This window comes from Tetrao urogallus, assembly GCF_951394365.1.
Source record: "Tetrao urogallus genome assembly, chromosome: 14".
NCBI lineage: Eukaryota > Metazoa > Chordata > Aves > Galliformes > Phasianidae > Tetrao > Tetrao urogallus.
Genome location: NC_136827.1, coordinates 750211 through 776941, shown reverse-complemented (window position 1 = coordinate 776941; position 26731 = coordinate 750211). Strand labels below are relative to the sequence as shown.

At 56.6% G+C, this 26731-nt stretch overlaps 4 protein-coding genes across 7 annotated transcripts; 2 read left to right on the top strand and 2 right to left on the bottom strand.

Moving 5' to 3' along the window:
* Positions 1-771: 771 nt before the first annotated feature.
* HARS1 (histidyl-tRNA synthetase 1) lies at positions 772-11076 on the top strand (the record flags this gene model as incomplete). 4 transcript variants are annotated; one of them, XM_079542204.1, is made up of 13 exons in its annotated part: positions 772-849; positions 937-1026; positions 1889-2008; positions 2201-2293; positions 2842-2967; positions 4671-4778; positions 6766-6864; positions 7715-7808; positions 8011-8138; positions 8237-8479; positions 9478-9594; positions 10347-10493; positions 11017-11076. In XM_079542204.1, the coding sequence occupies 13 exons, from the start codon at positions 772-774 to the stop codon at positions 11074-11076; spliced, it is 1503 nt and encodes a 500-aa protein (XP_079398330.1). The 4 variants fall into 4 exon arrangements, with proteins under 4 accessions (XP_079398330.1, XP_079398329.1, XP_079398332.1 ...); XM_079542203.1 differs by having other exon boundaries at positions 2198-2293; XM_079542206.1 differs by lacking the exon at positions 4671-4778 and having other exon boundaries at positions 2198-2293.
* A 395-nt stretch (positions 11077-11471) lies between these two features.
* Positions 11472-13930, top strand: DND1 (DND microRNA-mediated repression inhibitor 1; the record flags this gene model as incomplete). Its single annotated transcript, XM_079542225.1, is given in 5 exon segments — positions 11472-11551; positions 11553-11709; positions 12693-13341; positions 13423-13809; positions 13923-13930. Coding segments are annotated over 5 exon segments (1281 nt in total).
* A 2136-nt stretch (positions 13931-16066) lies between these two features.
* On the bottom strand, positions 16067-18194 carry WDR55 (WD repeat domain 55; the record flags this gene model as incomplete). The annotated part of the gene is made up of 8 exons (XM_079542224.1): positions 16067-16484; positions 16884-17053; positions 17161-17260; positions 17343-17522; positions 17594-17681; positions 17749-17849; positions 17970-18100; positions 18177-18194. 8 exons carry the CDS (start codon positions 18192-18194, stop codon positions 16163-16165), a joined length of 1110 nt encoding a protein of 369 aa, XP_079398350.1. The 3' UTR covers positions 16067-16162.
* Positions 18195-18392: 198 nt separating this feature from the next.
* On the bottom strand, positions 18393-26623 carry IK (IK cytokine; the record flags this gene model as incomplete). The annotated part of the gene is made up of 19 exons (XM_079542223.1): positions 18393-18670; positions 19016-19050; positions 19644-19752; positions 20051-20139; positions 20576-20633; positions 21043-21123; positions 21429-21529; positions 22420-22603; positions 23026-23065; positions 23477-23585; positions 23680-23843; positions 24015-24061; positions 24164-24234; positions 24482-24596; positions 24681-24848; positions 25394-25453; positions 25893-25985; positions 26154-26323; positions 26534-26623. The coding sequence occupies 19 exons, from the start codon at positions 26621-26623 to the stop codon at positions 18643-18645; spliced, it is 1812 nt and encodes a 603-aa protein (XP_079398349.1). The 3' UTR covers positions 18393-18642.
* Positions 26624-26731: the final 108 nt, after the last annotated feature.

The following is a 26731-nucleotide window of genomic DNA, read 5'->3' as shown; positions in this document are numbered from 1 at the left end:
GGCCATGGCAGCGGGCAGAAGGAGCAGGCAGGTTTTAAAAATCACGTGTAGTGCCATACCTTGGTTAACTGCTGCTGGCCAGGCTGAGCTTCTGTGCCCTGAACCAGCATGATGTGAGGCTGAGCAGGGGGTCAGTGCTGGCGGACAAGGTGGCACAGCGAGGGCAGGCAGACGTGGCACAGCAGATACAGCCAGTGAAAGCCGAGCCCCTGCTTGCCTCGGGGCAGAGCTGGCTGCTCAGGCAGCACCTGTTGCCTTACGGACGGGGCTGTGCTGCTGCTGGGAAGCTGCAACGCGGCCTGTGAACGCTGTGAGGAGCCGGCCGCGCTGTGCAGCCAGGCGGGGCTGCGGGCAGCCGAGGGCCGCTGATGGTGACCGCCGGAGTGGGGTCGGGTGAGACCTGACCCTCAGCGCCGGGAGCACGGGGCTGCGGTGCTCCTATAGGGGGTGGGCGGCTGGAACCTCGTTGTATGTTGTTAGGAAATAAAACAGAAAGAAAGAAAAGGCTCCGCAGCCATCGCTCGGCCTGCTGGGTGGGCGCGGGGCAGCCCGGCGGTGCGAAGGCGGTGCGAAGGGACCGGGAGCTGTCCGGAACGGCAGTGTGCATGCGGAGTCCGGAGGGGGGGGGAGGCAATGCGCACGTGCAGTCCCGGGAGCCGTCCGGAGAGGCAGTGCGCATGCGCAGTTTCGGGGACAAGGCAATGCGCAGGCGCGGTCCCGGGAGCTGTCCGGAGCGGCAGTGCGCATGCGCGGCGGGGCACAGAGACGGCGATGGCGGACGAGGCGGCGGTGCGGGAGCAGGCGGAGGTGGTGCGGCGGCTGAAGCAGAACAAGGCCGAGCCCGACGAGGTGCGGCTGCGTTCTGAGGGGAGGGGTCCGGCGTGTGCGGGGCTCGCCGGGTTCATCGAGCTCACCGAGCTTTTCTTTCCCTCGCAGATCGCCAAGGAGGTGGCGAAGCTGCTGGAGATGAAGGCGCAGCTGGGCGGAGATGAGGGGAAGCACAAGTTCGTGCTCAAGACCCCCAAGGTGAGCTCCGCCGGGCGCCGTGCCGCTCCTCCTCGCTGCCCCGAGCTGCTCGGAGCACGTGGAGATGCGGGCAGCGGTCATAACGCTCAGTGCAGCTCTGCCCGGCTGCAGGCGTTGCTTTGTGCCGCTCCAGGAGCCTTCCCTGCGCGGCAGCCTGTCAGGATGCCTCCGGCTGCTGGGAATACGATTTGTGCTGGAGCTTCTTTGTTTCTTTGTATTTCAGTGCTAGCAGCTGACTTGAAAGCCACTGCTTTGGTGCTGAGATGTGGAGATGGTTGTGGATACCATGAGTACAGGTTGCTCCTGTGTAAAAACCATTACTTAATGCCCATGACTTAAAGGATGTGCTTCAGGGCAGCCTCCCTTGTCCATTCCCTTGTTTTAGTAAACACTGTGGTGCGGGGCCTGGGAAGAGAAAGGTCTCACTATTCAAATATGCAGAATGAGGATTCTGTGGCTCTCTGAGTGTCAGGAGAAGTGGTTTGTGTTCCCAGCCTGTCCCAGCTGTGCCAGTGCACTGCTGCAAGCTCCCCCATTGCTGCACCGCCCCTGGGTGGGGTGCTCCTGCTGTCTGCCTCTGCTGATTGTTAGGCCCTTGAAAATGAAAGGAACAGTTAATTGACAGTGAGTTACGTGTGCCTGGGAACCTAAAGGCTGTCACTACCATAATTCAGCGACTCCTAACAGTAAGGAGTAGTAAAAAGGGACCCATACTGGTGAATTTAATGAAAATCAAAATACAGGCCTGATCCTTCTGGCTTTTTAAGCAATGGATTCCTTGCATCACTTCTCACATCTGTCTGCCACTACATACTTCTAACCCAACGTGCTCTTTGCTTTTCTTTCCCTCACCTCGTCCCAGGGCACACGGGACTATGGCCCCAAGCAAATGGCCATTCGTGAGAGAGTCTTCAGTGCTATCATCACCTGCTTCAAGCGCCATGGAGCAGAAGTCATCGACACACCAGTGTTCGAGCTGAAGGTCAGTGAGAGTGCAACACATCAGCTGAGCTGATGGGGACCTTGCACTTGGGAGCCCCTCTTTGTGGCTGAGTGTTCTCCTTCCATCTTCCGGGTGCTCTCCCTTTCTCTTTATTCTCTGTGCTCTAGGGTTCATCACTTGACACTGAAGATGCTGTTTGTTTGTGTGTCTTTTTTTTTGTTTTTGTAGGAGACGCTGACAGGGAAATATGGAGAGGACTCGAAGCTTATCTATGATTTGAAAGATCAAGGAGGAGAGCTGCTGTCCCTGCGCTATGACCTAACTGTATCCTGCAACAGCCAGTGCTGAGGGGTTTTGTTATCTTTGCTGCCCTCCTTCTGTGGCTGCGCTGCCAAGAGCGGCAGGGAGGAGGAGGGTGGGAGGGCAAATCTTTGGTATTGACCCCCTCCAGGCAGGGAGAATGTGAAAAGGTAACGTGGTACAGTGGGTGCAGAACTGCTGCTTAGTTATTTACGCTGCCTGTTGCTTAAATTAGTCAAAATAATGCTGGTAGGTAGAGAGAAGGAAGATCTCTGCTGAGCGGAGTTCTTTCTACAGCAGGGTATCCAGACCAGGAGCGGTCTAACCTAAGGCAGCACTGAAAGGTGCCCATAAGGTCAGTGTGGCAGGATGTGTGGACTGTATCTGGGGTGTTTGTGGAGATCTTGAGGAGCTGTGGCTGGTCCAGCATCTCTTAGCTGTTGCTTTGACCCACAGGTGTGTGCCACGTGTGGTGCTGTGTGCCTGTGCTGGGGAGATAGCGAGGCTACAACGCTGCCCATGACTGATAACTGGGTGATCCCTCCTTCCCATCCTTAACCCTGTGGTCACAGGTGCCCTTCGCTCGCTACTTGGCAATGAACAAAATCACCAACATCAAGCGCTACCACATCGCGAAGGTGTACAGGCGGGACAACCCGGCCATGACCAGGGGCCGCTACAGGGAGTTCTACCAGTGTGTGAGTGTGGCCAGCTGCAGTGCTGGAGGCTGGGCAGTGGTGGTGGGGATGTAGGACTGTGGCTGTTTTCCCGCAGCCACCTTCCCTGCGGCTCTGGGAAGCTCTTCTCCATCGTGTTCCCCTTTGGGTTTGTAAAGCAGCTCAAGAGTGGGAGAGGCTGAGATCGTTGGCTGTAGCACAGAGCAGTGCCTTGCCAGGGCTCTGAGCCATTGTGACCTCTGGGTACAGGTGGTGTTTTGCACTGTGGAGGGCGGCAGCTCTCCATCTCACTCCATCTCACAGTGTTTGCCAGTTTGGTTGAGGGGAAGAATTCCCTTGGGATCCCAAATCTGGTTCGCATCTTGCTCACACGCTCGGCTGTTCAGCTCTTGCCAGATGAGCGACTTAGCCACAGCACCCATTGCTTCCATCCCATGCTTAGTCCATTCTATTTCAAAGTAAGGGAAAACCCAGAGGCCAAATTACAGAACAAAGAAAGCAATTTCCTTTGTGACTTTCCCAGACAAGTGTGGTAGCCCTGAGGAGTGGATTTGTTCCACTGTGCTAGCACCACTCCAAGGGCTCTGTGCCACAAGTAAACTTAAGTGAGAATATTTCTCTTTCCTCATGCAATTCCTGATGATACCTTCCAGCTTCTGACCTTGGTGGATTTCCTTTTTCAGACAACTTGGGGTATTTCCAAGGTCTCATTTGTAGGCTAACTGGGAAGTCTTCTTGCATCCAGGCAAAACTTGTGTTTGACAGTTCACTTTTCCTCGTGCCAGTGCAGTTCTTCAAGAGGTGGTATCCTGTTTAAATGGGTGTCCCTACATACTGCTTTCTTCCCTTTCCCAAATGAGCATTTTGGAAATGTTTAGAGCAGTCTTCCTCTCCTAGCCTAGGTGGGTGAAGCTGTTACCTGCTCTCCCTGGAGGTGCTTTGCTTTGCTGCTCCCTGGTACCCAGCGTGCCTTGTAGCTCTTTTCTGCATCTTTATTAAGTGTGATTGAGGAGCCCTTGGATATTTGTGTGTCGTTTCTTTTTTCCCAATGTCCTGCCCAGCTTCCATGGGGATTGCATCATCCTTCCTCACGTTCAGCTATCAGAGGACTGACTGATGCAATCACAATTCTTTCCTTCTCCATTGTCCCATTTTATTTTGGAAGCTCGGTGAAACTGCACTGAAATTTACTCACCATTCAGTCCCATGTCCCTAATTGTTCTTTTACTCAAAATCTGATAGAAAACTGCGTTTGTGGATTTGTAAATGGGAGGTGAACAGAACGTCTTTCCTGTTTTCCTACCACGGGGCATTGAAACATCTTGCTGTTAAGCTGTAGCTGTACATACTGGTGCTTTTCTGCCAATCCATGGTGGAGGCCACTCAGAGTTTTTGATTTCATTTTCTGTCTTTGCAGCTGAAACTTTGGTTTTGTGTCAGTTGAGATCACTCCTGCTGTCTTATTCCCTGTGTGCCTTACCAGTATCTTGATTTGCTTGAAGGGGAAAATAAAAAAGAACATTTTGAGGACCAAGATCTCCTTTCCTTTCTGATTCCTTTGTTCGGTTTATTTGTTCTTGACGCTCTCTCTGTCTTTGTTGTTGTTTTCTGCCCTGTTTTTTGCTGCCTTTTGTAAACAAAGTGCTTTTAACAGCAGGGTGGAAGCTGTGGCTGCAGCCATACCAGCAGTGCTGAAGTCCTCTCTGCCTGTTCTTGTGCCTCAGGATTTTGACATCGCGGGGCAGTTTGACCCGATGATTCCAGATGCTGAGTGCCTGAAGATAGTGCACGAGATCCTGAGTGACCTGCAGCTCGGGGACTTCCTCATTAAGGTGAGGCCAGGACTGGGATCCTCAGGCAGGTGCCTTTGGGCCTCAGTGGGAAGCAGCCATGGTTGTACTGAATGGTTGTAGCAGCTGCCCGCTGAGGCCAGATCCAGAGCACTTGTCATCTTGCCTCTCTGCCCTCCTGCGGTGTGTGTGCTGAAAGGCTGTGCTTCATCTCAGGACCTCTAAGGTGGGAATGTGAGGAGGTCTCCTGAGGCCATGATTAGCAGAGTTCTCTGTGGCATCTGCCATGGTCGCCTGCAAAACATCCAGCACTCAAGAAAAAAGCTGATTCTTACATTCACTGCCTGCAGTTAAATACAATCTCCAGCCCAGGGTTCCTGCCCTTGTCACAGCTATCTCGGTCCCTTTAGGAGGGATTTCTCCTGTGTGCCATGAGCAAACTCCTGCCTCCCATCAACTCCTTCCCAGCACTGAGGCCCCTTCCAGAGGAAGAGCAGTGCTCTAATGGGGATTAGGCTGATTGCCATGTGCTTCAAAACGCCTCTCTTACCCTGGTGTGGCAGCACATGGTGCTCAGCTGGGATGGGAAGGCTGTAGGAGAGCAGTGGGTAGGAGGGCCTGGTGTGTAGGAGGTCAGCAGGGTTGCTGTGCTATGCAGGGAAAGAACAGTGTGGGCTGGGTGCTGCACCCTGAGCTGCCAGCTCTGCCCCGTGCTCAGTTACTTGCCCAGGGACCTGTCAGAGATGGGAACTGCCTCTCCAGATCCAGTGCAGCTGGGTTGTGTTTGGCCAGTGGCAACAGAAAATGTCTTTGAGGATGAGCAGGCATCCCAGCAATGGGGAACAGCAGAATAACTTGTCTGCAGTAGGAAGGACTCTGTGTCTTCTGTGGGGGGCTGTTGGGATATACTGATGCTGGAGGGTTACATCCTCCCAAGCAGTCTTTGTTTCTATCTAATTTAACTGCGCGTGCTCTCGCTACCCATGGAATGTTGAATTCAGCTAAGCTCTTGGTCTCAATTACCTTCTCTTACAGAACATAATTAAACCATGGAATTGACTTGCAGTGTCAAAAAAGAAAAAGAAAATCTTACAGGTTTTAAAGTATCCAGTGTCCCTTTGTTCTTGTACTGGCAGTGCAGGGAACATAGTGAATTAATCCCCTAAGTCTGTGGTCTGTTCCTGAGCTGCTTTTACAAATCCACGTATGAGGTGATTCGTAGGCCCCTGTATTGGATCCTGTATTGGATTTAAATGCTAGCTTTGGTAGCATGAGCACTGCAAGAAGAGATCAGGGGCTGCCCTGATCTTGATGGTACCTTGTGAATGATCTGCCTGTCTTTGGCAAGACCCACAAGCTTTTTCATCTCCCCTCCTGTAGAGAGCAGCTTGGTGGGTGCCTGGCAATCAGCTGAGGTCAACCCATTGCAGTGCTACTGCTTTTCCTTCTTGCTGAGTGTTAGCAGCTCCAGGAGGAGGATGAGATGGCTCTCCCCAAGCCTGACAGCTTGACCTAGCTGGCTGTTCTTGGGGGAGAGGCAGCTTAGCTCCCCAGGAAGGGGGAGAGAGGAATTACCCAGAAGCTGTAAACAGCAAAAAATATTGGCAGCCTCCCCATAGGCTGATTTCAATTAACTATTAGTTTGATTCTTCTGCCATCCTTGCTTCTCTTTGCTGTTCTAGCTGACTGTGTCTCACCACGTTCTTGCAAATTTTATTTTCTTACTTTGCCAGCTCCTAATTCACAGTGAAACTTTACCCCCTTCCAACTGTGGTTTCTTGAGCATTTAGAGAAGTATGTGGGCAGAAGGTTTAGAAAATGCTTAGAGCTGTCTTAGTTTCACCATGGATTTGCACTGGGAGATAACCTGAACATCAGAACCCCAGAGTTTCTGGGGCACAGGTTTCCCATGGAGGTAGGGTGGCTGCTAGTTTCTCTCTTCCGTGCTTAGAACTAGAGAGAAGAAAAACTGGGCTCATCTGAAGCACTTGCTTGAGCTCTGGTAAATGGCTTTCTCCTTGTCTCCCAGGTCAACGATCGGCGCATCCTTGATGGGATGTTTGCAGTTTGTGGTGTCCCAGACAGCAAGTTCCGAACGATCTGCTCCAGTGTTGACAAACTCGATAAGGTATGGGCTGCAGGGCTGTCTGTGTCTGTGTCCTGTGGGCTCTTATGAGGTCACAGCTGTGACCTATTCATAAATACTGCAGGCAAGCTAGTGCTGTTCTCGATGGGCAGTGTGATGTCTGGCATTCTGGCTGAGAGTGCAGAGCCTGCAGCAGCTTTTGAGCACGATCAGGACTTCAGTGTACAGCACACAGTCATGGCTGGTTTGGGACCTGGGAGAGACAGGGACGTCAGATGCAGCAAAGGGAAGTGAGGAGAACACATATGGGCAAGGTTACAGTGTTCAGCAGGAGGCAGAGGAGTGCATTTGGAGTGAGAAGGTGTAAGAGACCAGAAATACAAGCCTGGAAAAAATGATCGGCAGCACTTTCCTGCCTTCTGGGCAGGGGAAGGATGGTCAGTTTGATGTATGCTGCACTGTGTGCAGCCTCATAGCATGTCTTCACTTTCATCTGCTGCTGTCGTCAGTGCAAGGTTGGTTTCCTAGGAACACAGTTTGGTGCTGGTGCAGCATCCTAGCAGGGCACGTGCAGCCACAGGAAGAACATACTGCCCAGTGCAAGTCGTGGGCCTTTGAAGTTCTTGTGCAGCTTTGGTGACTGCAGGATTGGGATACAAAAACACCATGTAAAAGTGCAAGAGATGGAATTACAACTGTGGCCTGAAGGCATTTAATCTGCTGCTTCTCTCATGAACCTTTTAACCACCCCAGTGCAGATGGAGATCAGCACTGCAGAGATGTACTGAGGGCAGGTGTTTGATCACCTGCATGGGGCAGTGCTGTCAGAGACCTTCCTCAGGAGAGACCACATCCCTGAGGCAGTGGTTGATATTGTTCTCCCCCCTCACAGATGCCGTGGGAGGAAGTGAGGAGCGAGATGGTGGGAGAGAAGGGACTCTCACCTGAGGCTGCAGATCGCATCGGGGAGTACGTCCAGCTTCACGGTGAGCACGGTGGGATCCAGCCCTTGCCCTCCCCCCTGCTCTGCTGCGCTGCCCACGAGTGCAGCTGCTCTCCTCCATGCCAGGCAGGCCAAGGCCAGTGTCCTGGGCAGGGATGGAGGGGCACAAAGCAGCACACGCAGCAGCCTGGGTCGTTGCAGGTGCTGCCGTGCTGGCTGAGCTGAGACACAGCTTGTCCTTGCAGGTGGCCTGGACCTGATTGAGCAGCTTCTCCAGGACCCAAAGCTGTCGCAGAACAAGCTGGCCAAGGAGGGGCTGGGGGACATGAAGCTGCTGTTTGAGTACCTGACGCTGTTTGGCATCACGGGGAAGGTGAGGAGGAGCAGAGCAGGAGGGGTGCTGCCCTGCTGGCTGGGCAGCCCTGGGTCCGCGTCCACAGTTGCTGAAGGGGCTTCTCTTGTATCCTGCAGGTCTCCTTTGACCTGAGCCTAGCCCGAGGCCTGGATTACTACACGGGGGTGATATATGAGGCAGTTCTGCTGCAGCAGGAGAATGACCATGGAGAGGAGTCAGTCAGCGTTGGGAGCGTGGCCGGAGGCGGTCGCTATGATGGCCTGGTGGGAATGTTTGATCCCAAGGGACGGAAGGTGCCGTGTGTGGGGGTCAGCATTGGGATTGAGCGGATCTTCTCCATCCTTGAGCAGAGACTGGAGGTGAGTGCACTGGTACTCAGCTAAGGCACAGGGTTTGCATTCTCCCCATGCATTTATTCCAGTCCAGCAAATGCTGAAGTGGGTCTTTGATAGAGAACCTATCCAGGCCTTGCTGTGTTCTGCAGCAAGAAGTCAAAACAACTTCAATCTCCTGTTTTCTCTGGCTTCAGATGTGATCCCTTTTCTGCAGTCCCCACTACAGCTCCAGCTGGAGGGAGCACTGTGATTTCCAGCTGTATGAGGTGCCTTGGTCAGGTGCCCCAGTGTTCCCCCTGCACTGGGCATCCCTGTGACCACACTGCTTTCATGGCCAGCCAGTGCTGCTCTGCAAGGTTCATGGGCAGTCTTGCACATGTGCCCATCCTGCTGAGAGCACTACAAAGACCTGATAGGGGCTGGGTGTCCCATAGCAGGGAGTACAGTGCCTTTGTCAGGGTTTGAGGTACGATTTTCCTCTTCCCTCTTCCTCAGAGCTGTTCTACCAATTTGTTCTCAGTCCCGTTCAGTGGATACTAAAGAGGTCTTGGTTAGGATTCCAAAACACTGCCATGCATTTCCCTCCCCCAGAGTCCTGTTGTGGGGAGAGCCCTTGGCATCCCGACCCAACTGAGACCGGCAGAGCTGGGACATCTCAGCTTGCTGTTGTTAGCCTAACCCACAGTTACTAGAGGCTGTAGAACATGCAGCTGCTCTGTGCAGCTGCCACAGGGCCTGCTGCTCTCAGCCACTCGGCTGCAGGCCCTTGGGTCTGGAGGGACAATCTAGGCAGAATTTGGCAGTGAAATCAGTCATTCTCATGTTCTCATTCGCATGTTCTCCAGCCTGTGCACACCTGCAAGCACAGAGAGGAGGCGAGGATAAACACCAGAATGTGGAACAATCACAGATATTGAGATTCTAGGATGGGTCTCTGGCACTGCCCAAAGTGCGTGCTGTTCTTAGAGCCTTGGATATGTCTGTGTGTCTGTAGAATCTTTTGAGTCTTGTCCACTTTCTAGGCCTCGGAGGAGAAGATCAGGACAACAGAGACACAAGTGCTCGTGGCCTCTGCCCAAAAGAAGCTCCTGGAAGAGCGGCTGAAGCTCATCTCTGAGCTGTGGGATGCTGGAATCAAGGTATACTCAATATAATATAATCAAGGTCAAGTCAGGAGCTGCCTGATCCGCTCTCTTATTTCTTATGCCCAGAAATGGACCACATCTGGCTTTGCTCTGGGAGGAAGGACTCACAGGGAGAGGGTGGGCAGCAGACACCTTTCTGAATGGAGCTTGCCTCTTCGTGTCCTAGATGAGATGTTTTCCAGGGGATGCTGGGTGATACGACTTGCTTGGCCCTATACTGCTGCAGAAGCTGTTGTGGCTTTGCTCAGGATGGATTGTCAAAGCAGGGCAGCACTTCAGCCTCTGCTGAATGGCAGCTGTGATGTCATATGCCACTTCCACCAGAAAACACGATGGTGCAGAGACTTGCAAGGAGGGGAGGAGCCTGGGCTGTGTTTTCCATTGTCTAAAAAGCCACCTGTCTGTGCACTGCTCCTGCTGCAGGCAGTCTGCCAGGAGACCCAGCAGAGAAGGGATGCTCCATAGGGCTTCTGAGCCTCAGGAACACCACAGGTGTCAGTCCTGGTCTGACACACACTAGAGCTGACAACCTGGTGCTTTCCCAGGAGCAGCAGTGTCTTCCAAGTTCCTCTGAGCTGTTCTGCATTACTTTTTAGCAGTGCCCTGCCTTTTGATGTCAGCCAGACTGTACATACCTCCCATTCATGGGCTAGCAATTGGACTGGCCTGGGAATGCTGGTGGGACGATGGGGCACAGAGCAGCAGGCCAGTGCTGAGAGCAGCCTTGTGCTCTGGTTCCCTTCCAGGCAGAAGTACTGTACAAGAAGAACCCCAAGCTCCTGAATCAGCTGCAGTACTGCGAGGACACGGGCATCCCCCTTGTGGCCATTGTGGGAGAGCAGGAGCTCAAGGATGGAGTTGTCAAGCTGCGGGTGGTGACAACCAGGGAGGAGGTGAGGCTCTGGTGACTCAGAGGGGGTGAGGGCTGCCCCACCTTCCATCCCAGCTCAGACCTGCCTTCCATGCCCTGTTCAGCCGTAGGATCAGGTTCTGTAGAGCTCTGGGAACCGGTGCAGGCCCATACTTGGAGTTTGGTGCCCAGAGCTCAAGGGCCTGCAGTGAGGGAAGGTCAGCATTGCTCTATGGCTGCTTCCACGTTCCTTCCAGGGTATGGGAGGGTTCCCTGCTGGAACAAGGAGGGGGCCTGGTGGTCATCTGTGTGCTGGCCTCAGTTTTGGAAGGAGTGGAAGAGCGTTGTGCTTGGTCATCGGGCGGGAGTGTTACTTACATTGCTTACTGTTATGGAGCAGAGCCCAGCTCTTTCTATGCTGCTGCCTGCTTGATCCCCATAGAGGGACTGGTGCCACGGTGGCACAGTTTCATCAGCCAAAGGCCGTGAATTACGGCATGGGCCAGCAGGGACCACGCAGCCAGCTGCTTGCCTTGTAATTATGGAGCCTTCTGCTTTCTGTGTAGGTCAGCATCCGCAGGGAGAGCCTCGTGGAGGAGATCAGGAGGCGAACAAGTCAGCTTTAGCCCCCACCTGGACAGCTCTCCCTCGCTGGGTTCTGGTGAACAGATGTGCTCCTGTAACCCCGGGCTGCTTGGCTCCACCACCCAGCCAGCTGGCAGCAGGTGCAGGGTCAGGGAAGCCTTTGGAGGTTGTATTTATTCTTTGTCTCGTGTCCTCCCTTCTCAGCAGAAGCAGGGAGGCCGCACTCCTGTGAGATGCCCGGCCCTGGGCTGTGTCACTGCAGAGATGTTTTGTGAGCACCTCTGGCACATGCTGCCCTCCCTCCTAGCTGCAGCTGTGCCATGACCGGAGCCCCACACTGCCAGCGGCCCCCAGGCTCTTGGCTGCAGCTCCCTTCACGTTCAATGTGTCCGGCCCAGCGTTTCTGCTCTGGCTGCGGCGGGGTTGACCTCATCCCATGCCAAATGTTCTGACAACCAATAAATCTCGTCCATCCCACGCCTCGCCTTTTCTTCCTTCCTCTCTGCTCCTGCCACGAGCGCAGCGCTGCAGGATCGGGGGGCTGCGCCGCATCCCCGGCCCTCCGCTCTCTCCTCCCTCCTCGGGGCGGGGCGGTCGAGGCCCAAAGGTGGGCGGCGGCTACGGAAAGTTCCAGAGCCGGGTGGGGACCACGAGGAACGGCGATGGCGGAGCAGGTGGGTGCTGTGCGGGACGGGGCTGCGGGGCGAGGCCGCGCTCGCGGGATCCCCGCTTGTTATGGAACGGCCGTCGGGCTTGGCGCTGCGCGGCTCGACGGCACCGCGTGGGGCCGGCAGGAACTCGGAGCGGCTGCCGGGGGGCTCGGTGCGCGCCCGTCGGGGCTCGGAGCCGCACTGCGCGGCGCTGCCGGGGTTGGGAGCCCCTCGCGGGACCGCTGCTGCCGGGACCCGCTCGGAGCTGACCCCGCAGGGTCCGCGGCTGCGTCCCTCTGGGCTTCGGGAAAGGCGGAACTCCGCGGGGACAGAAACGCAGCGGTGCGCGGGAGTAAAGTGCAAGTGGACGGGATGTTAGCGTGAGCTGGGACCGGAGCGGTTGAGCCGTGAAGGCTGGAGGAGACCCCTGCCGTCATGGACCCATCCCCACCGTGCGCTCTAACCACGTCCCTCCGTGCCGCATCGCCACGGCTGTGGGACACCTCCGGCGCCTCAAAGGCGCTGATGAGACCGGGCGGTACTTAATGAGTACTCGGTGGTGATGGTGCTGTGTGGGCAGTGTCCTCGGTGCCTCCCTGCCGCTGCATTGTCCCGAGGGGTGGGCTGGAGGTGCGGGCTGGCTCTCCGTGTCCCACCCATATCCTGCCTGGGGCTGTGCTCACCGCGGTACGATGGCCATGGCTCAGAGCGGCACTTTGCTCCCGCCCTGCCTGGTGATGCACCCAAATCTTTGCTCTCAAAGCCTTTGCAGACATCTCTGGAGGAGCTGTTGGTGCCCGTGTGCTCTGCCAGAGTTGCTGCTGTTAGGCGGTGGATCAGGAGAGCTCTTTGGATGTGCCCTGAGGGCAGAGCAGCCCCGCACTCCCCCACATTGCAGTGCAGTGCTCAGCCTGGGGGCGGCGCTTCGGGGTTGGGATGCCTGCAGTTGGGCAGCCGGATGCTCTGCCCAGGGCGGCACCGACCTCCTCGCTCCCTCCCTCCCTCAGCAGTGGACCAGCAGCATCAACCGGGCCAATAAGATGGCTCTGCTCACCTGGATGAGAGAAACCGGCATCGACCTGGTGCAGGTGAACGGGCAGCGGCGGTACGGCGGCCCTCCGCCAGGTGGGTGCCAGCGGCTCGGCGTGGCGCTGCCCAGGGCTGGGCGGTGCTCTGACGTCTGTGTGCCCGCAGGGTGGGTGGGCAGCCCGCCGCCCCCAGGCTCCGAGGTGTACATCGCCAAGCTGCCGCGGGACCTGTATGAGGACAAGCTCATCCCGCTCTTCCAGAGCGTGGGGCAGCTCTACGAGTTCCGCCTCATGCTGACCTTCAGCGGGCTGAACCGCGGCTTCGCCTACGCCAAGTACAGCGACCAGCACAGCGCCGGGAAGGCCATCGCCGCCCTCAACAACTGGGAGGTGCAGGAGGGCCGCGCCATCCTGGTGTGCCGGAGCTTCGAGAAGTGCGAGCTGAGCGTGAACGGGCTGCCCGCCACACTGCGCCGCGGGGAGCTGGGCGCCCTGCTGCTGGAGATCACCGAGGGGCTGCTGGGCTTAACGCTGCACAACAGCCCCGACCGCAAGCAGGGCAAGGTCGCCATGCTGACCTACGGCACGCACCGGGCTGCCGCCATGGCCAAGAAAGCCCTGGTGGAAGGTACTGGGAGGCAGCGGGGTCACTGGGGTTAGAGGTGGGGTGGGACGAACTGAGCGTGCAGCTGCTGTGGGTCTCTCCTAGGGAATGTCGGCATCTTCAAGAAGGCGAAGGTGGAGTGGCTGAAGCCTGAGCTGAAGGAGCAGCTGCAGGCGCGTGGGGAGAAGCCGCCCCCCAGCAACGTGCGGCGCCTGGGGAGCCCCGAGCGGGGGCTGCCATCCTCGGAGCTGCGTGGTGCTCTGGGCCGACTGCAGGCCTTGTGCCGGTGGCTGCACCTGGGGAGCCCCCACTTCCTCACCAGGTGCGTGCAGGCAGAGCCCAACGGCTGGCAGCGGTACTGGGGCCAGGTGGTGATCCCATCCTACCCCGTGCCCTGCAGCACCTTCCTGTGGGTGCGGGAGGACGCGGCGGGCACCGCGGGGCACGAGAAGATCAAAGAGGCGGTAGCGCAGCTGGCCCTGATGATGCTGGGTGAGTTGGTCCCCACCTCCCCTCACTGCCTGGGGGCTCTCCTGGGGCTGGGGGCTGCTGGGGGCGGGCTGGGGGGAGAGGAACAGCATCCAGCGCTCTGCTCTCTCCTGCAGGGTACTGAGGATGTATGCGGGCACGCGTTGTGCCCCAGCTATGAAATGAACCCAAGACACCCAATGTCACATCGTGGAGCAGAGCTGAGCCCAGTGGGGCCGTGTTCCTGTTGAGCCTTGTTTTGAGTTCGTTGGGGGTTTGTTTAAGGGCCATGTGGAGGGCGTGGGCGCTGCCGCGTTCCCACCGGCGCTGGGTCCGTTGTGAGCAGCGGGCACGTCCTGCCTGCTGGCATGTTTTCCTGTTGATGAAGTTGTTTTGTGTTGCTGTGGTGCTGCAGGGCTCTCAGGAGGAGCAGCAGCTGCCTGGAAGTATGCGAGCTGGGGGGGCTGGCAGGGGGAAGCTGGCACTGGGCCCCATTACCTGCAGCCCCGTTGGCATGAGGCAGTCGGGGGACCCTGGGCTGTCTGCAGGCACTGCCTGCAGCCCGGAGGCCAGCAGCCACCTGCTGGCTATTAAAGGAGCCTGGGAAGCTGTGACGGTGTTCTGTTGTGTTCTGTTGCTGCGGTTTCCCTGGGTGGATCCCATCCTGCAGCCAGGCGCACATTGGGCAGCTCCTGCTGACATCACCCCAACGTCACCCCTGCATGCAGTTCCTGAGGCACAGCAGCTGCCACCCGTCCTGGGCCGGCTTTAGCCCAGCGGTTCCTTCGGTTCAAACATTCTGTGCTTTCCGGGCTCCGACTGGGGTTCGATCCCGCGGGCACCCCTGGCCCATTTTGTGTGTTCCCATCGTTACTTTTTAACCACTTCAGGGATCAGTGCTCTCCAGTGTCTTCATCAGTGACACCGATTGGGGTCAAGTGCTCCCTGAGCCGTCTGCAGGTGACACCAAGCTGTGAAGGGACACACCGAGGGACGGGATGCCATTCAGAGAGACCCAGACTGAGCAGTGGGCCCAGGAGAATGTCGTGAGGTTCAACAAAGCCAAACACACAGTCTGGCACCTGGGCCGTGGCCACCACCGCTGTCGGTGCAAGCTGGGGGGTGACGGGATGGAGCACAGCCCTGCCAAAAAGGACTTGGGGTGCTGCTGGGTGGCAGCTGGACATGAGCCAGCGCTGTGCCCTCGTAGCCCAGAGAGCAAACCGTACCCTGGGTGCACCCAAAGCGGCACGGCCAGCAGGGTGGTGAAGGGGATCTGCTCCTCTGCTCTGTGCCGTGAGACCTCACCTGGAGTGCTGCATCCGGACAGGGCGTGCTGAGCACAGGAGAGACATGGAGCGGTTGGGGTGTGTGCAGAGGGCCCAAAAATGCTCCCAGGGATGGCACAAATCCCTCGTGCAGGCACAGGTGAGCTGGAGGACAGCACTCACACCTCAGCTGCACTCATACTTAGCACGCGGTTGTGCTCTGAGCTCCAGCCCTGCATACGCTCCTCATCAGCATCTTCCCCTCACCAATGTCCACCACTGTGGCTGCCATTTCTGGGCACATCTTGGCAAGTGCTGCAGGTGGCCTCACTACACATCCAGACACCAGGCATAAAATTCCACCCATCTGAGGGCTCTGCTGGCCAGAGCCCAGAACTCAGGATAACCCGAGGGGAGCAGCCTGCAAGCTGTGCCAGGGGTTGGACCAGAACACACTCCCCTTCCCCAGCCAATGCACAGGATTCAGAGCAGGGATGTAACTCAGCCCAATGCTGGGACGCACACCATGCACTGGGAAATCAGGTCCTTGCCCTGTCCCGTGTGAGCTGCCAATACCTCTGTGCCTCCAGCACCTGGGGGCCAACAGCCACCCTACTGCAGGGGACACAGCAGAGCAGCCTGGGAGCCCAAGGTCAGCCCAGGTGTGCTGCTCTGTCATGGAGCACGGGGGAAAAAAGGCAGGTTTCCTGCCAAAGACAGCTACAGTTTGGGATGCTGGGCCATTCATCGGCAGGACTCTCATCACCCCAGTGCCCAGCAGACACATCCCCAGTGTTCTGAAAAGTCTCAAGGAAGTTTGGGCAAGCCAAGCCATCAGCACAAGCTGCTAGGAACCAAAAGGCACTACATTTTTAATACCCCTGATGCCTAAGCTTAACAGTTGACCGATGCTTGATGTATCTGCTCAGGATGCGGTGCAGGCTCTGCTGCAGCCTGGAGGAAACACGGCACAGTCCTCACTGACCCTGTGGAACCTCACAGCAGATGGGAGCTGACCCGTTTTCTCTCACCGACCCCATCATCTCCACCAGCACCCTGCTCTGTTCCCAGCCTCAGGACGTCCACAGCCACCAGCAGACCGCAGCTCCTCAGTCACTGTCGTCACTGTCGCTCCCTGTTGCCGCCTCCGCTGTGGTTTCCTGCTCCTCTCTGAGGTCTGCAAAGAAGTCCTCCCCACTGCCTGCAGCCTTACTGCTCAGGGCTTTCAGTGGCCCCCCCCGCTTCTTCTTCTTGCGGTACTCATCCACCACCATGGAGCCCAGCGAGGAGATGTCCCAGAACTTCACCTTCTGGTCGTGGGCACAGCTGGCCAGGAGCTGCCCGCCTGGGGCCACAGCCAGCTGCTCAATGGGCTCCCCCAGGTGCTGCCCGACGCACCCCAGCACCCGGTTGGGCAAAATGTTCACCGCCCTGGGGAAAAGTGAACGGATGCAGCACAGTGAGGGGCAGAGCCTTGGGGAATGCAAGCCCAGCCCTCCAGCTCAATGCATTCCTTCCAGAATGAGCAGAAGCTTTCTTTGCCCTGCCCTCCAAGGCTCATCTCGCTCTGCACCCTCCCCAGAGCCCTTGCCATTGCATCATTTTCACACACAGGGTGGTGAGGCACTGGAACAGGTTGCCCAAGGAGGCTGTGGATGCCCCATCCCTGCAGGCATTCAAGGCCAGGCTGGATGTGGCTCTGGGCAGCCTGGGCTGCTGGTTGATGACCTGCACATAGCAGGGGGATTGGAACCAGATGCTCACTGTGGTCCTTTTCAACCCAGGCCATTCTGTGATGTGATTCTATGATCCCACAGCCACAACGCTGACCTGATGACCCCATCAAGGGATCCTGTGCACACGATGCTCTCTGTGACGGGGACCATGCAGTCCACTGACTCAGCCCTCAGAGAGAAGCGGTCACTGGTGGCCCCGAAACCATTCCAGTTGAAGAGGTAGATGGTTCCTTCGCTGGAGCCACAAGCCACTTTCTTCCCTCGCTAAGCAAGAAGGGGGAGACCAAAGCACAGGGAGAACACGTGAACCAGAGCATGGCAAGGAAACAACAGGGCTGTGCACGCGCTGGGCTGCAGGGCCCCCAGCCTACCTTCAGCAGCACAACCGATGTCAGATCCCCGCTCTGCGGCTCCGAGAGCAGCTCAAAGCGGCGCCTTTTGATGTTGAAGACTCCCATGGTGCCGTCGCCACTGCGGGAAATGGAGCGGCCCCGTGGGGGGGGGGCAGGGGGCAGCACTAAGCCCGCCACGGGCAGCGCCAGCCCCGCAGTACCTGGCGGTCAGCAGGATCTTGCCGGCCCCATCCACGGCCATGGCGCTGATGTACTCCTCGTGCTGCCGGGCCTCCAGCACGGCGCCGCCCTTGCGCAGGTCCCACACCTTCAGCTCCCCGTTGTCGTCGCCCGTGGCCAGCAGGTGCTGATCGACGGGCAGCACGCAGTTGAGGGCCGCGCTGCGGGACCACGTGGGTCAGCCGAGGGCTGAGCCGCAGTCAGGGTTCCCGCAGCCCGGCCCGGCACGCACCCGTGGGCTTTGGCGATGCGCGTCTCCAGGCGGCCGTCCTCCACCGCCAGCACGTGGACGGCTTTGTCTTTGGCCACGGTGAGCAGCTCTGGGGACGGAGAGCCGTCAGCGCGGCCCCGACCCGACCGCGGCCCCGCCGCCGGCCCCGCACTCACTGTGTCCGTCCTGGGAGAAGGCGACATCGCGGCACGACTTCAGGTGGTGTCCCGAAGACCAGAGCTGGCGGTTGTTCCCTTGCACGCAGCAGTACGAGTACCTGCGGGCGGCCGTGAGGCAGGGCCGTGCGGGGCGCCAACGGGTACCCATAGGTACTTACAGGCACCCACAGGTACCCATAGGTACTTACCGGCACCCATAGGTCCCCACAGGTACTCACAGATACACGTCGCCGTCCACGTCCCCCGCCGCCAGCAGCTCCCGCTCCGGGTGCAGCGCGATGGCGTTGGCCGCTGCCTCCAAGCAGATGTCGTCGGGGGTGTCCCGGAGCTGCGGCTCCGCGGGCGGCTCCTGTGGGCGGGATGGAACGCGGTGAGGTGAGGCGCGGCTCCGCAGCCCCCGCTCCGCACCCCACGCCGCCGCGCACCTCCTCGGACTCCGCCATGCCGCCGCGGACAGCCTGCTGCGCATGCCCGGGCTGTGCCGGCGCTAGAGCGCCCCCTGGCGGCCAGGCTGACTGATGCGGAGGCCGCCGGTTCGAAACCCGGGTCCGACTCGTTTGCCTACCCCCCGGCCTAGGCCTCAACGCTGAGCCGAGCCAAGCACCGCTCTGCTACGCATGTGCACACACGCAGAAGCCTTGAATGTAATTTTATTACGTCTACGAGGATTGCAAATCACAAGCTGTACAACAAACAAGAGGAGAGAGCCCCAGCACAGCCCCACAGCACGAGGCTGGGGCTCTGAGTGCTGCCCGGAGCAGGAAGTCAGCCAGTGTGGGGGTGAAGGAGGGGCAGCCCGTGCCGAGGCACGCCTGTGCTCTGGGAACACTGCATCCAGCAGGACGAGGCTCCAGGAGCAGAAGGATCAGATGTAGGCAGGCAGCTACAGCCTCAGTACTTGGGCCTTTTCACTTCCACCCTGGAAAGAGAGATGGGCACAAGGCTGGTAAGGTTGCAGGAAAGGAGAGCAATCCCCCTCCATTCTAGGGCTCAGTAGCAAAGCACCATCCTAAGGGCACGCAGCAGGTGACTGTGATGAAGAGCCCAAAAAGTCATCACCTCCCACATCTGCTCCGCCCTCACCCAAGGCCCAGGAGAGAAGTACCCTGCATAGCACATGAGGGGCTGAATGTTCTCCCCATCCTTCCAGGCCCATTGCCTAGAGGCAGCAGAGAGGTCTTTGCCCCCTGCAGCCCCAAGAGGACTTGTAGGAGACGGCCCCACTCCCCGCTGCTGAGCCAAAAGCAGGGATCACTTTACTAACCCATCAGCCTCCAGTTTCTTCCTCTTCTCAATGATCTGTGAAAAAAAAAACACAAATGCCTGTTATACTTTGTGCACAGCCAGCTACCCAACTGCCCCTTTCCTCCATAAGGACAAAGCAAGCAGCAGAAGCACTGTAGGGTGCAAGACACAGTGAGGGCTACGGCTGGAGCAAAGTTGTCAACAAGCTGTCCATAAACTTGGCCTGTTCTCCCTTTGCTCCATTTTGGCCACCAAGGACAAGTCCCATTTTTGTTTAGCATCTGTTCTCACTTTTTCCTAGCCCACCCCACAGTACTGGGGGTGCTCCTGGCCTGCTCATTTTGACAAGACCTCCTCCTCTTGGATATCATCCGAGCTCTGCTTCTTAGAAAACAGGAAGCCACAGAACATGCCCTGTCCCCTCCAAGCCCACACGAACAGCTTAGAGCTGCTGCCTTTGGACACATCCATTTGCTACACAGTACTAAGCAGAAAACCCCCTGCACAACAGCAAGCCTGGCCGCTAGGGCATGAGCCAGACCAAGGAGAAGTGCCTAGCACAGCAAGCTAGATGGGAGCTCTCCTGACCCAGGGATATGCTGGTAATTCACAGCACGAAAAAACCACCCCCAGCAGCAGGCACTCACCGCACTGATCTTCTTCCACTGCCGGTCCAGCTCTGCCTTGTCATTCGTCTCCTTGAAGCGACGGGTTTTGCGTCCCTCAGACATTTTGATCCCGTACTGGAAGGCTGCCCTGGGAAGGAATGAGACAGCTCAGCACTTGTGCAGTTCTGTGGTGCTGGAACAGATACATCTGACCCAGCCACAAGCCTGTACTGCACCGAGCCAGCTTAGCACCCTGGAAACGGGCTGGGCAGGCATTCTTCAGAGCAAAGACAAGTCACCAAGCCCAGGATCCATGGCTCCTCCCCCTCACAAGCTTTTTCACTCAGTGTCGGTGCTCCCCCAACACCTGGGTTTGGGAGCTACTGCCATTCCCACCCACAACCAATTCCTCAGCTGATCTAGCACTTCACAAGTGCTGCACTCACTTGGGCAGAGCCTCTTTGTTGTTCATGTATTCACTGTATTCCTCCTGGGTATCGAAGTCCCAGCGGCCCAAAGGCCCCTTCTTGTTACCCTGCAGCAAACAGAGATGATTCAGCAGCTCCTCAGCTGACACCGGCCAGGACTTTTCATGCCTTTTGTACGCCTGCAAGATCTCAGGCTGTTATCAGTCCCAGTTCAACAGATCCATGCATCCAGTATGGACCTGGCTCTGAGATCTCCTCCCCTGGAAGACCCAGCCAGGAAATCCCATGGAAATGGGAACTGAAATAGATGAGCAAACATTACCAAACCTCTTCCCAAGAGCCATAAAGCAGCACGTTTGCTCTTTGGGACAACAGATCTCACCTAGACCCAAGCACACAGTAGCTTGGCAAGCCCCAAACCACAACCAGCACCCAGCTCCTGGTATTCAGTGCTTTACACAAGCCTGCTTTCTCTCCAGTGGGACCCTCTAGGCCTGCAGTGATACCTAGTTCACTGTCTGGCCTCGGCTTATGGCAGCCTACCTGATCCATCTTGCTGTAGTCTACCTCTTCATCACTGTCCACAGCCATATCATCCATTCTGTATGGGGAAAACAAAAAGGCACAGAAAATGCTCAGAGTAGGTCTCTGAGTCACAGATCAGGATCTTGGAGTCAGGTGTCAATATAATGAGGCAGTGAGCTCATGACAGGTATCTCTCATGTCCCCAGGTTGAAAAATAAGCTAACCAGAAAGAAGGCCCTGCAACCCAGAAGATTCTCAGCCATCTCTGCTTTCCCCTAGCACTGAGGAGCAGAAGGTTCCAAAGAAGAGACACAAGGAGCATTTTACCAAAAAGTTGCATAGACTGGCAAGGCACCACAGCCAATTGAAGGTCTTCTCCTTCCAGCAAGGAGCTGTGGGGCTGGTGAGCAAGCTCCTGCTGCTAGAGAACAGTGACCCCTTGGTGCACCCTGCTCCCAACCCACAGCTTCTTGCTGCTCCCTTACGTAGCAGGGTAGCACTCTGCATAGCTGTTGGACATGCCGAAGAAGTCTCCCAGCTGCTTCTTGTCTTCTGGCTTCTTCAATGTGACAACAGTAAAGGAAAACAGCAGCAGATAGGCTTATGTACAGCTAAGGGCTGAGCACAGCGAGGCGAACGGCAGATTCCCCTACACACAGCAGACACCTGCTCCAACACAACTGAACCAGACACTGCCGAGCTTATGTTTGGTTTACAACAAATAACAAGGTGCAAGTGGCATTTCTCTACTACAGAAGGAAGAGCCCTCCCACAGGAAGGAAGGACAGCCACATAGCCACTCAGGCACAGCTTGCCTACGGAGGAAGCCTGGCCCTGCAGTCAGCCAGGCTGCTCAGACAGTAAAGGATATGTCTCTGTTCCTTCCCAGCCAGCAGCTCCAGCAAACTTCTCGTTGATGGACTTGATGAGCTCCTTGGCAGAGCCAGGTCCTGGAACAGAGAGAGCAGCAGGCTGTTTTGGTGGGGGAAACGGCTTACCATGTTACACCTGGAAAGAGCCTCTTTCTGTACGATCAGTTCATGCAGCTTTAGGGCAGCTTTAGGGCAGCCTAGGGCAGCTTTAGAGCAGCTTTAGGGCAGCCTACGGCAGCCTGCTGCAGGACGGACAGCAGGAGCACAGGCTGCACACGAGGTAGGAGAGGGAAAGCTGGAGAACACCAGTGAGCAGCAAACTTTAGTTTGAGCACATACAGAGGTAATTCATGCAAGGCTGATCCTAGGAAGAACTTGAATCCTCCTCAGCTTATAGCTGGCATAATGTCATATGAGTGGATTTGCTACTAGAAAAGCATTTGTATACCTTCAACCAGGGCTGACCTGCAGCAGTTCATAGACAAGAGACTCTTAACTCCATTACCCACCTCCCACAGCAGACGACTCCCTCTGTCACAGCAGTTTCTGGGAGAATGGAGTTCAAGCAAGACAGCGAGGCAAGCAGCTGCTCAACAGCGTGCAACGTCATGTGACCTCACTGCCACGTCCAGCCTCATTCAAACAAACACACAGATTTACTCACCTTTGTCAATGTCTGCGGGCTGCAAAGAAGAGGGAGAGATACTGTGTCACTTGGGAGGGCTGAAAGCACACAACTGATGGTGCTGCATGACTTGCAGCTCCACTTCTAAGTTTGCTCGTGGGAATCACACGCACACAGAACCAAATCATAAAAGCCACCGGCCTGTGCCAGTTTTGCCTTGCTTGCTGAAGGAGAGGACAAGCACCCCAGCACCCAGCAGCCCCCAGCTGCAGAGACAGAGCTCAACACGAGCTGAACACAGCACAGCTGGGAGTGCGACCACACCAGCCCTACAGCTACACTCACCACGCTGCAGAAGCACTCACCTCGTCATCAGCCTTGGGCTTCTCAAAGTAGCTGTGCCTCTTCTTCTCCTCCTCCCGCTCCCTCTCACGCTCCCTGTCCCGGTCCCGCTCCCTGTCCCGCTCTCTCTCGCGGTATCTCTCCCGCTCCTTATCCCGTGGCATCTTTGCAGTGGACGGGACATAATCCCCAATGTCTTCAAAGATGCTAGAGTGGAAAAGAGCCCACATTTACAGGTGGTGTAAGAGAAGCCACGACCGCCTCCCTTTGATCTGGAACCTGACAAAGGAAGGTGCGGCATCAACACAGAGAGCTGAGCATGCCCGCTAGAACTGGCTTCTCCATCTCTCAGAAGTATTGCTGCATTTCTGCTCTCTTCTGTCATCTGTTGAATTTGCCTCTTGTGGACCAGGCCAAGTGACAGCCCTCGCCTGCCTCAATCAAGAAATAAAACAAAGCTCGTCTCCAGCCTTAGCCACCTTGCCTTAAAAGCAGCCCAAACAGCATGTCCAAAGAGGCAGCTTGCTCCACACGCACGAAGCCCAGTACTCTCCAAACTCAGCTGATCAAAAAGGCATTAAGGCATATAGCTCTGATCCCACAGCCTGCGGAGGCAGAAGGGCACTTACTTCATATCAGCTTCAGGGGGTTTCTTCTCATCCAGTTTCCCTGCAAGGACACAACAGCAGTAAGATGCACGTTGTTCCGCACCCCACCTGTGCTGCTTCCCAGCCCAAACAGTGCCATGCCTGGAGGACGTCCTCCCAGCTTCCCCTTATGTTACCAAACCACAGCACCTCGGCAGTCCATCAAGTTCCTCCCCCACATAAGGCATTTCCCTAACGAACTGCTTAAGACCAGAAAACAGAGCAGCACAAGCCACTCTTGCGGCTGTACTTTCTGAGCATTTACTCAGTTGTGAACATCCTGCCTTCAGGATGCAGCGTTTGCAACAGGAAGTCACCGCCCTCCAAGTCCACTGCCCCACAGTGCAGAGAATGCAGGAAATAAAACGGATCTCATTCTCTCAGGAGAGGCTTCAGGCACGAGTCCTTCCACTTGGCTCCCTTCAGCACCTACCTTTATCTTTCTTCTTGAGCTTCTTGTTGCGGGTTCCTTGCCTGAGATAAGAGAGGATCTGTGTCAGCTTGCTGATGACGATGTCATTTGTGGTCAGCGTAGTCTGTGCCTGAAAGAGAAATGCCCAAGGAAGTGGTTGCCTCTCTGCAGAGGGCGAGCCCTGCTCCAGGCGAGTCAAACCAAGCTGGCAGCTGGCCGGGTACCTCCATGGTGGGGCAGTCGGCCTTGCTCCGGATCAGCGTGGTGGGAATATCGGTGTCAGCGTACTCATCATCCAGATCTACCACGTAGGCCATCCTCCCTGGCAGGAACAGCTCATTCCTCTCGTAGGCTTTGTTCTTGAACAGGATGCGGTAGATATTTCGACCTGAACGGAAAAGAAAACCAAGCTTAGCTGATCAGAAACATCAGAATCAGCTCCTAAGAGCCGTGCTTGGACCCTCGAGTTCATAATTCCTATACTATATGCCTCCTTCCGTCAGCTTCAGCATTTCTCCCACATCCAAAACACAATGCAGCCACATGCACACAGCCTTACCCAACCGAGTCTTAAATTCAATCTTGTTCTCAGGATCTTCATCTTTCCTGAAAAGACAGAGAACTTCAGCACGCTAAGCAACGCCCCCTCTGCATCATCCTCTCTGAGAGGCAGCTGCACTCGGGAGTGCAAAACCCTCCACCACTCACTTGGTTTCTTTCTGAGGCTTCTCCATCATTTCCTCTTCTTCCTTCTCCTTGCTGGCAATCTCAGCCCGTACCTAGCCACAGAGTAAAGCTGTGCATTACAGACCACATCACACCACTGCTGTTCATCACAACAAAGAAGGCCACGGCCACTAGTTCCCCAGCCATTCAGAAATCTTTCCATGAAAGGATGATGCGTTCCAGCAGTGCATGGCAACATCCCAGCATCTGACAGCAGCAACGACCACCCCCTCCTCACCACCTCTGCCGGCTGGATGGGCCACGAGCACAGAACAGCAGCACGGGGACATCTGCACTCACCTTCTGCAGCAGGGCAAAGTCCAGACCCTTCACCAAGTGAGTGTGCTCCATGTCACCACCCAAGAACTTGGACTCTTGGATCAACTGTCTCCTCTTCTCTGCAGCAGATTTATCCCTGTACAACAGAAGTGGAGGCTGTTATGAGACAGCCTCTCTGGAGCAGGCTGTTAGGAGAAGGCCACGTCACAAGCTCACGTACGCCTCTGCAGTGGGCCCCACAGCCCTGTAGTTTGCAGTTGTGCTGATCAGCTCTGTTTCCTCGTAGTCCTTGTTCACACCATCTCTTCTCTCCTTGGCTCGATCCCTGTACTTCTCAGCCAACTCTCTTTCACGCTCTATCTCCTGCTGGCGCAGCTTTGCATAATAGCTGAGGTTGGAGAAACAGCCCAACGTTAGTGACACATTCAACGTTTGAGGCACTGTTCCTGCAACAGCCTCTAATGCCCAACATGTGCCCGTTTCACTCTCCATCTCTTCCCCAAACACAAACTAAAGCACTGCGGAACACAGCATCTCAGATGAGATGAAGCTGCTGTAACGAGGAGCTCGGTTTTCCCTTCCAAAAGGAAAAGATCTGAGGGCAGTGCTGCTGCACAGATGTGTCCCAAAGGACACTGTCACTACTGCAGGTGTCCTAGCACTGTTCTACCCTGCTAGACACATACAGAGCCTCTCCCATTTCTTCTGGTGGCAAAGCTGCACTTCCACCTACTGCTGCTATTGCACATCTGTTCCCATGGGCTGTGACAGTCAGTCATCTTGAGCTCTTCTTATACAACTTAGCTCCAAAGCTCCAGAACAATCCAGGCCACTAAGCATCGTTCTTGGAAGCCCAAAAGCTCAGGTGTCACATCCACAGGAAGTACATAACAAATAAAGGGAAAGCCCTGATGCATCACTTTCAATGTTTACCTTTTCTTCTTCCTTCTACGAGCAGCTGGATCTTCATCTTCATTGTACTCCCGGGGCATCCTGGAAAAGGGTAAAAAACAACAGGTACAACCTGCACAGCCAAACACAGGCAGCACAGCAGAACAGTCACAGCAGAACATCACAAAGCCCAAAGACAGGAATAGCACCAATTATCTCCAATAAGTCAACAGGGAGAGGAAGACAAAGTTCACATCTGCACTCAGCAAGAACCTAATCTGCCTCTTTAAAACCCACATAAAACGTTCTAACAGCTCTGACCCACCAGTTTCTCACATTAACTCTAGTAACACACACATGCAACATGCACAACCCAGCATAAACCAAGGTGCAGGTCTGCTCCCCAGGCTCTGTCTCCACACTTACTAGCACAGGCATTTGAATACTCCACTACAAGGTTATGGAGTCACACAGATACAATGCTCCTGAGGGATGAAGGCTCTGCTGTGCCCCACAGCCCCATGAAATACACCCTACTCACTCATGGTGGCGAGATTTTGACGGCGGCGCTGATGTTGGCGTCGCCCGCGGGGTCATGAGAAGCTTTCGAAAGTCTTCATTGGTGAGTTTGGACCTGCAAGGAAGTGAGAAGAGCAACCATCACCTCCCGGCAAGCTGCACCAGCATGGCAGGTTCCGAGGGTCTGCCTGTAGGAGGTGCCCAGGTGCCCTGCGGGGCACTGCCAGGTTGCGTATGCAGAATGCGGCGCTGCGCCCTGCTCCGATCCCCGCGCAGTACTCACTGGTGGAAGGAGTGAGCGTCGTCCACATCGTGGCCATCGGGGGCCAGGGGGTTGGAGAACGGCTCACCTGGGGACGGGAGGGAACAGCTCTCAGAGCCGGCCTCTGCAGCCAACCCCTCCGGCACGGGCCCCGCTGGGGGCAGGCCCAGCCGCCACCGGGCTGTCGCACCCTGCGGCACGGCCAGCCGTCAACGGGCTGTCGCATCCTGCGGCGGCTTCGCCGAGTCCCACAGGCTCGATGCCACCTTCCTAGGCCGTTCCAGCCACCCCCGAGCGCCCCATCCCTTCGCTGCTACGCCACAGGGCTACGCCACAGGGCTACGCCACAGGGCCGCGCCACCCGCCGCCGCCCGCCGCCGCCCCCCGCTCCGCCCCAGTACCCCCCGTTCCACGATCCTCTCCCCAGCCCCCAGCAGCGCTTCCCACTCCCCGCAGCCCCCCCGGTTCCCCTCACCGTCCCTCTCCGGCATTGCTGCCCGCTCCGCTCTCCTCAGCCGTCGCACCGGAAGTGCCGGAAGTGCCCGTCGCCCTCCCCACCTCCCATTGGCCAGTGGGCTGAGCGGGCGCGCCGATTGGCC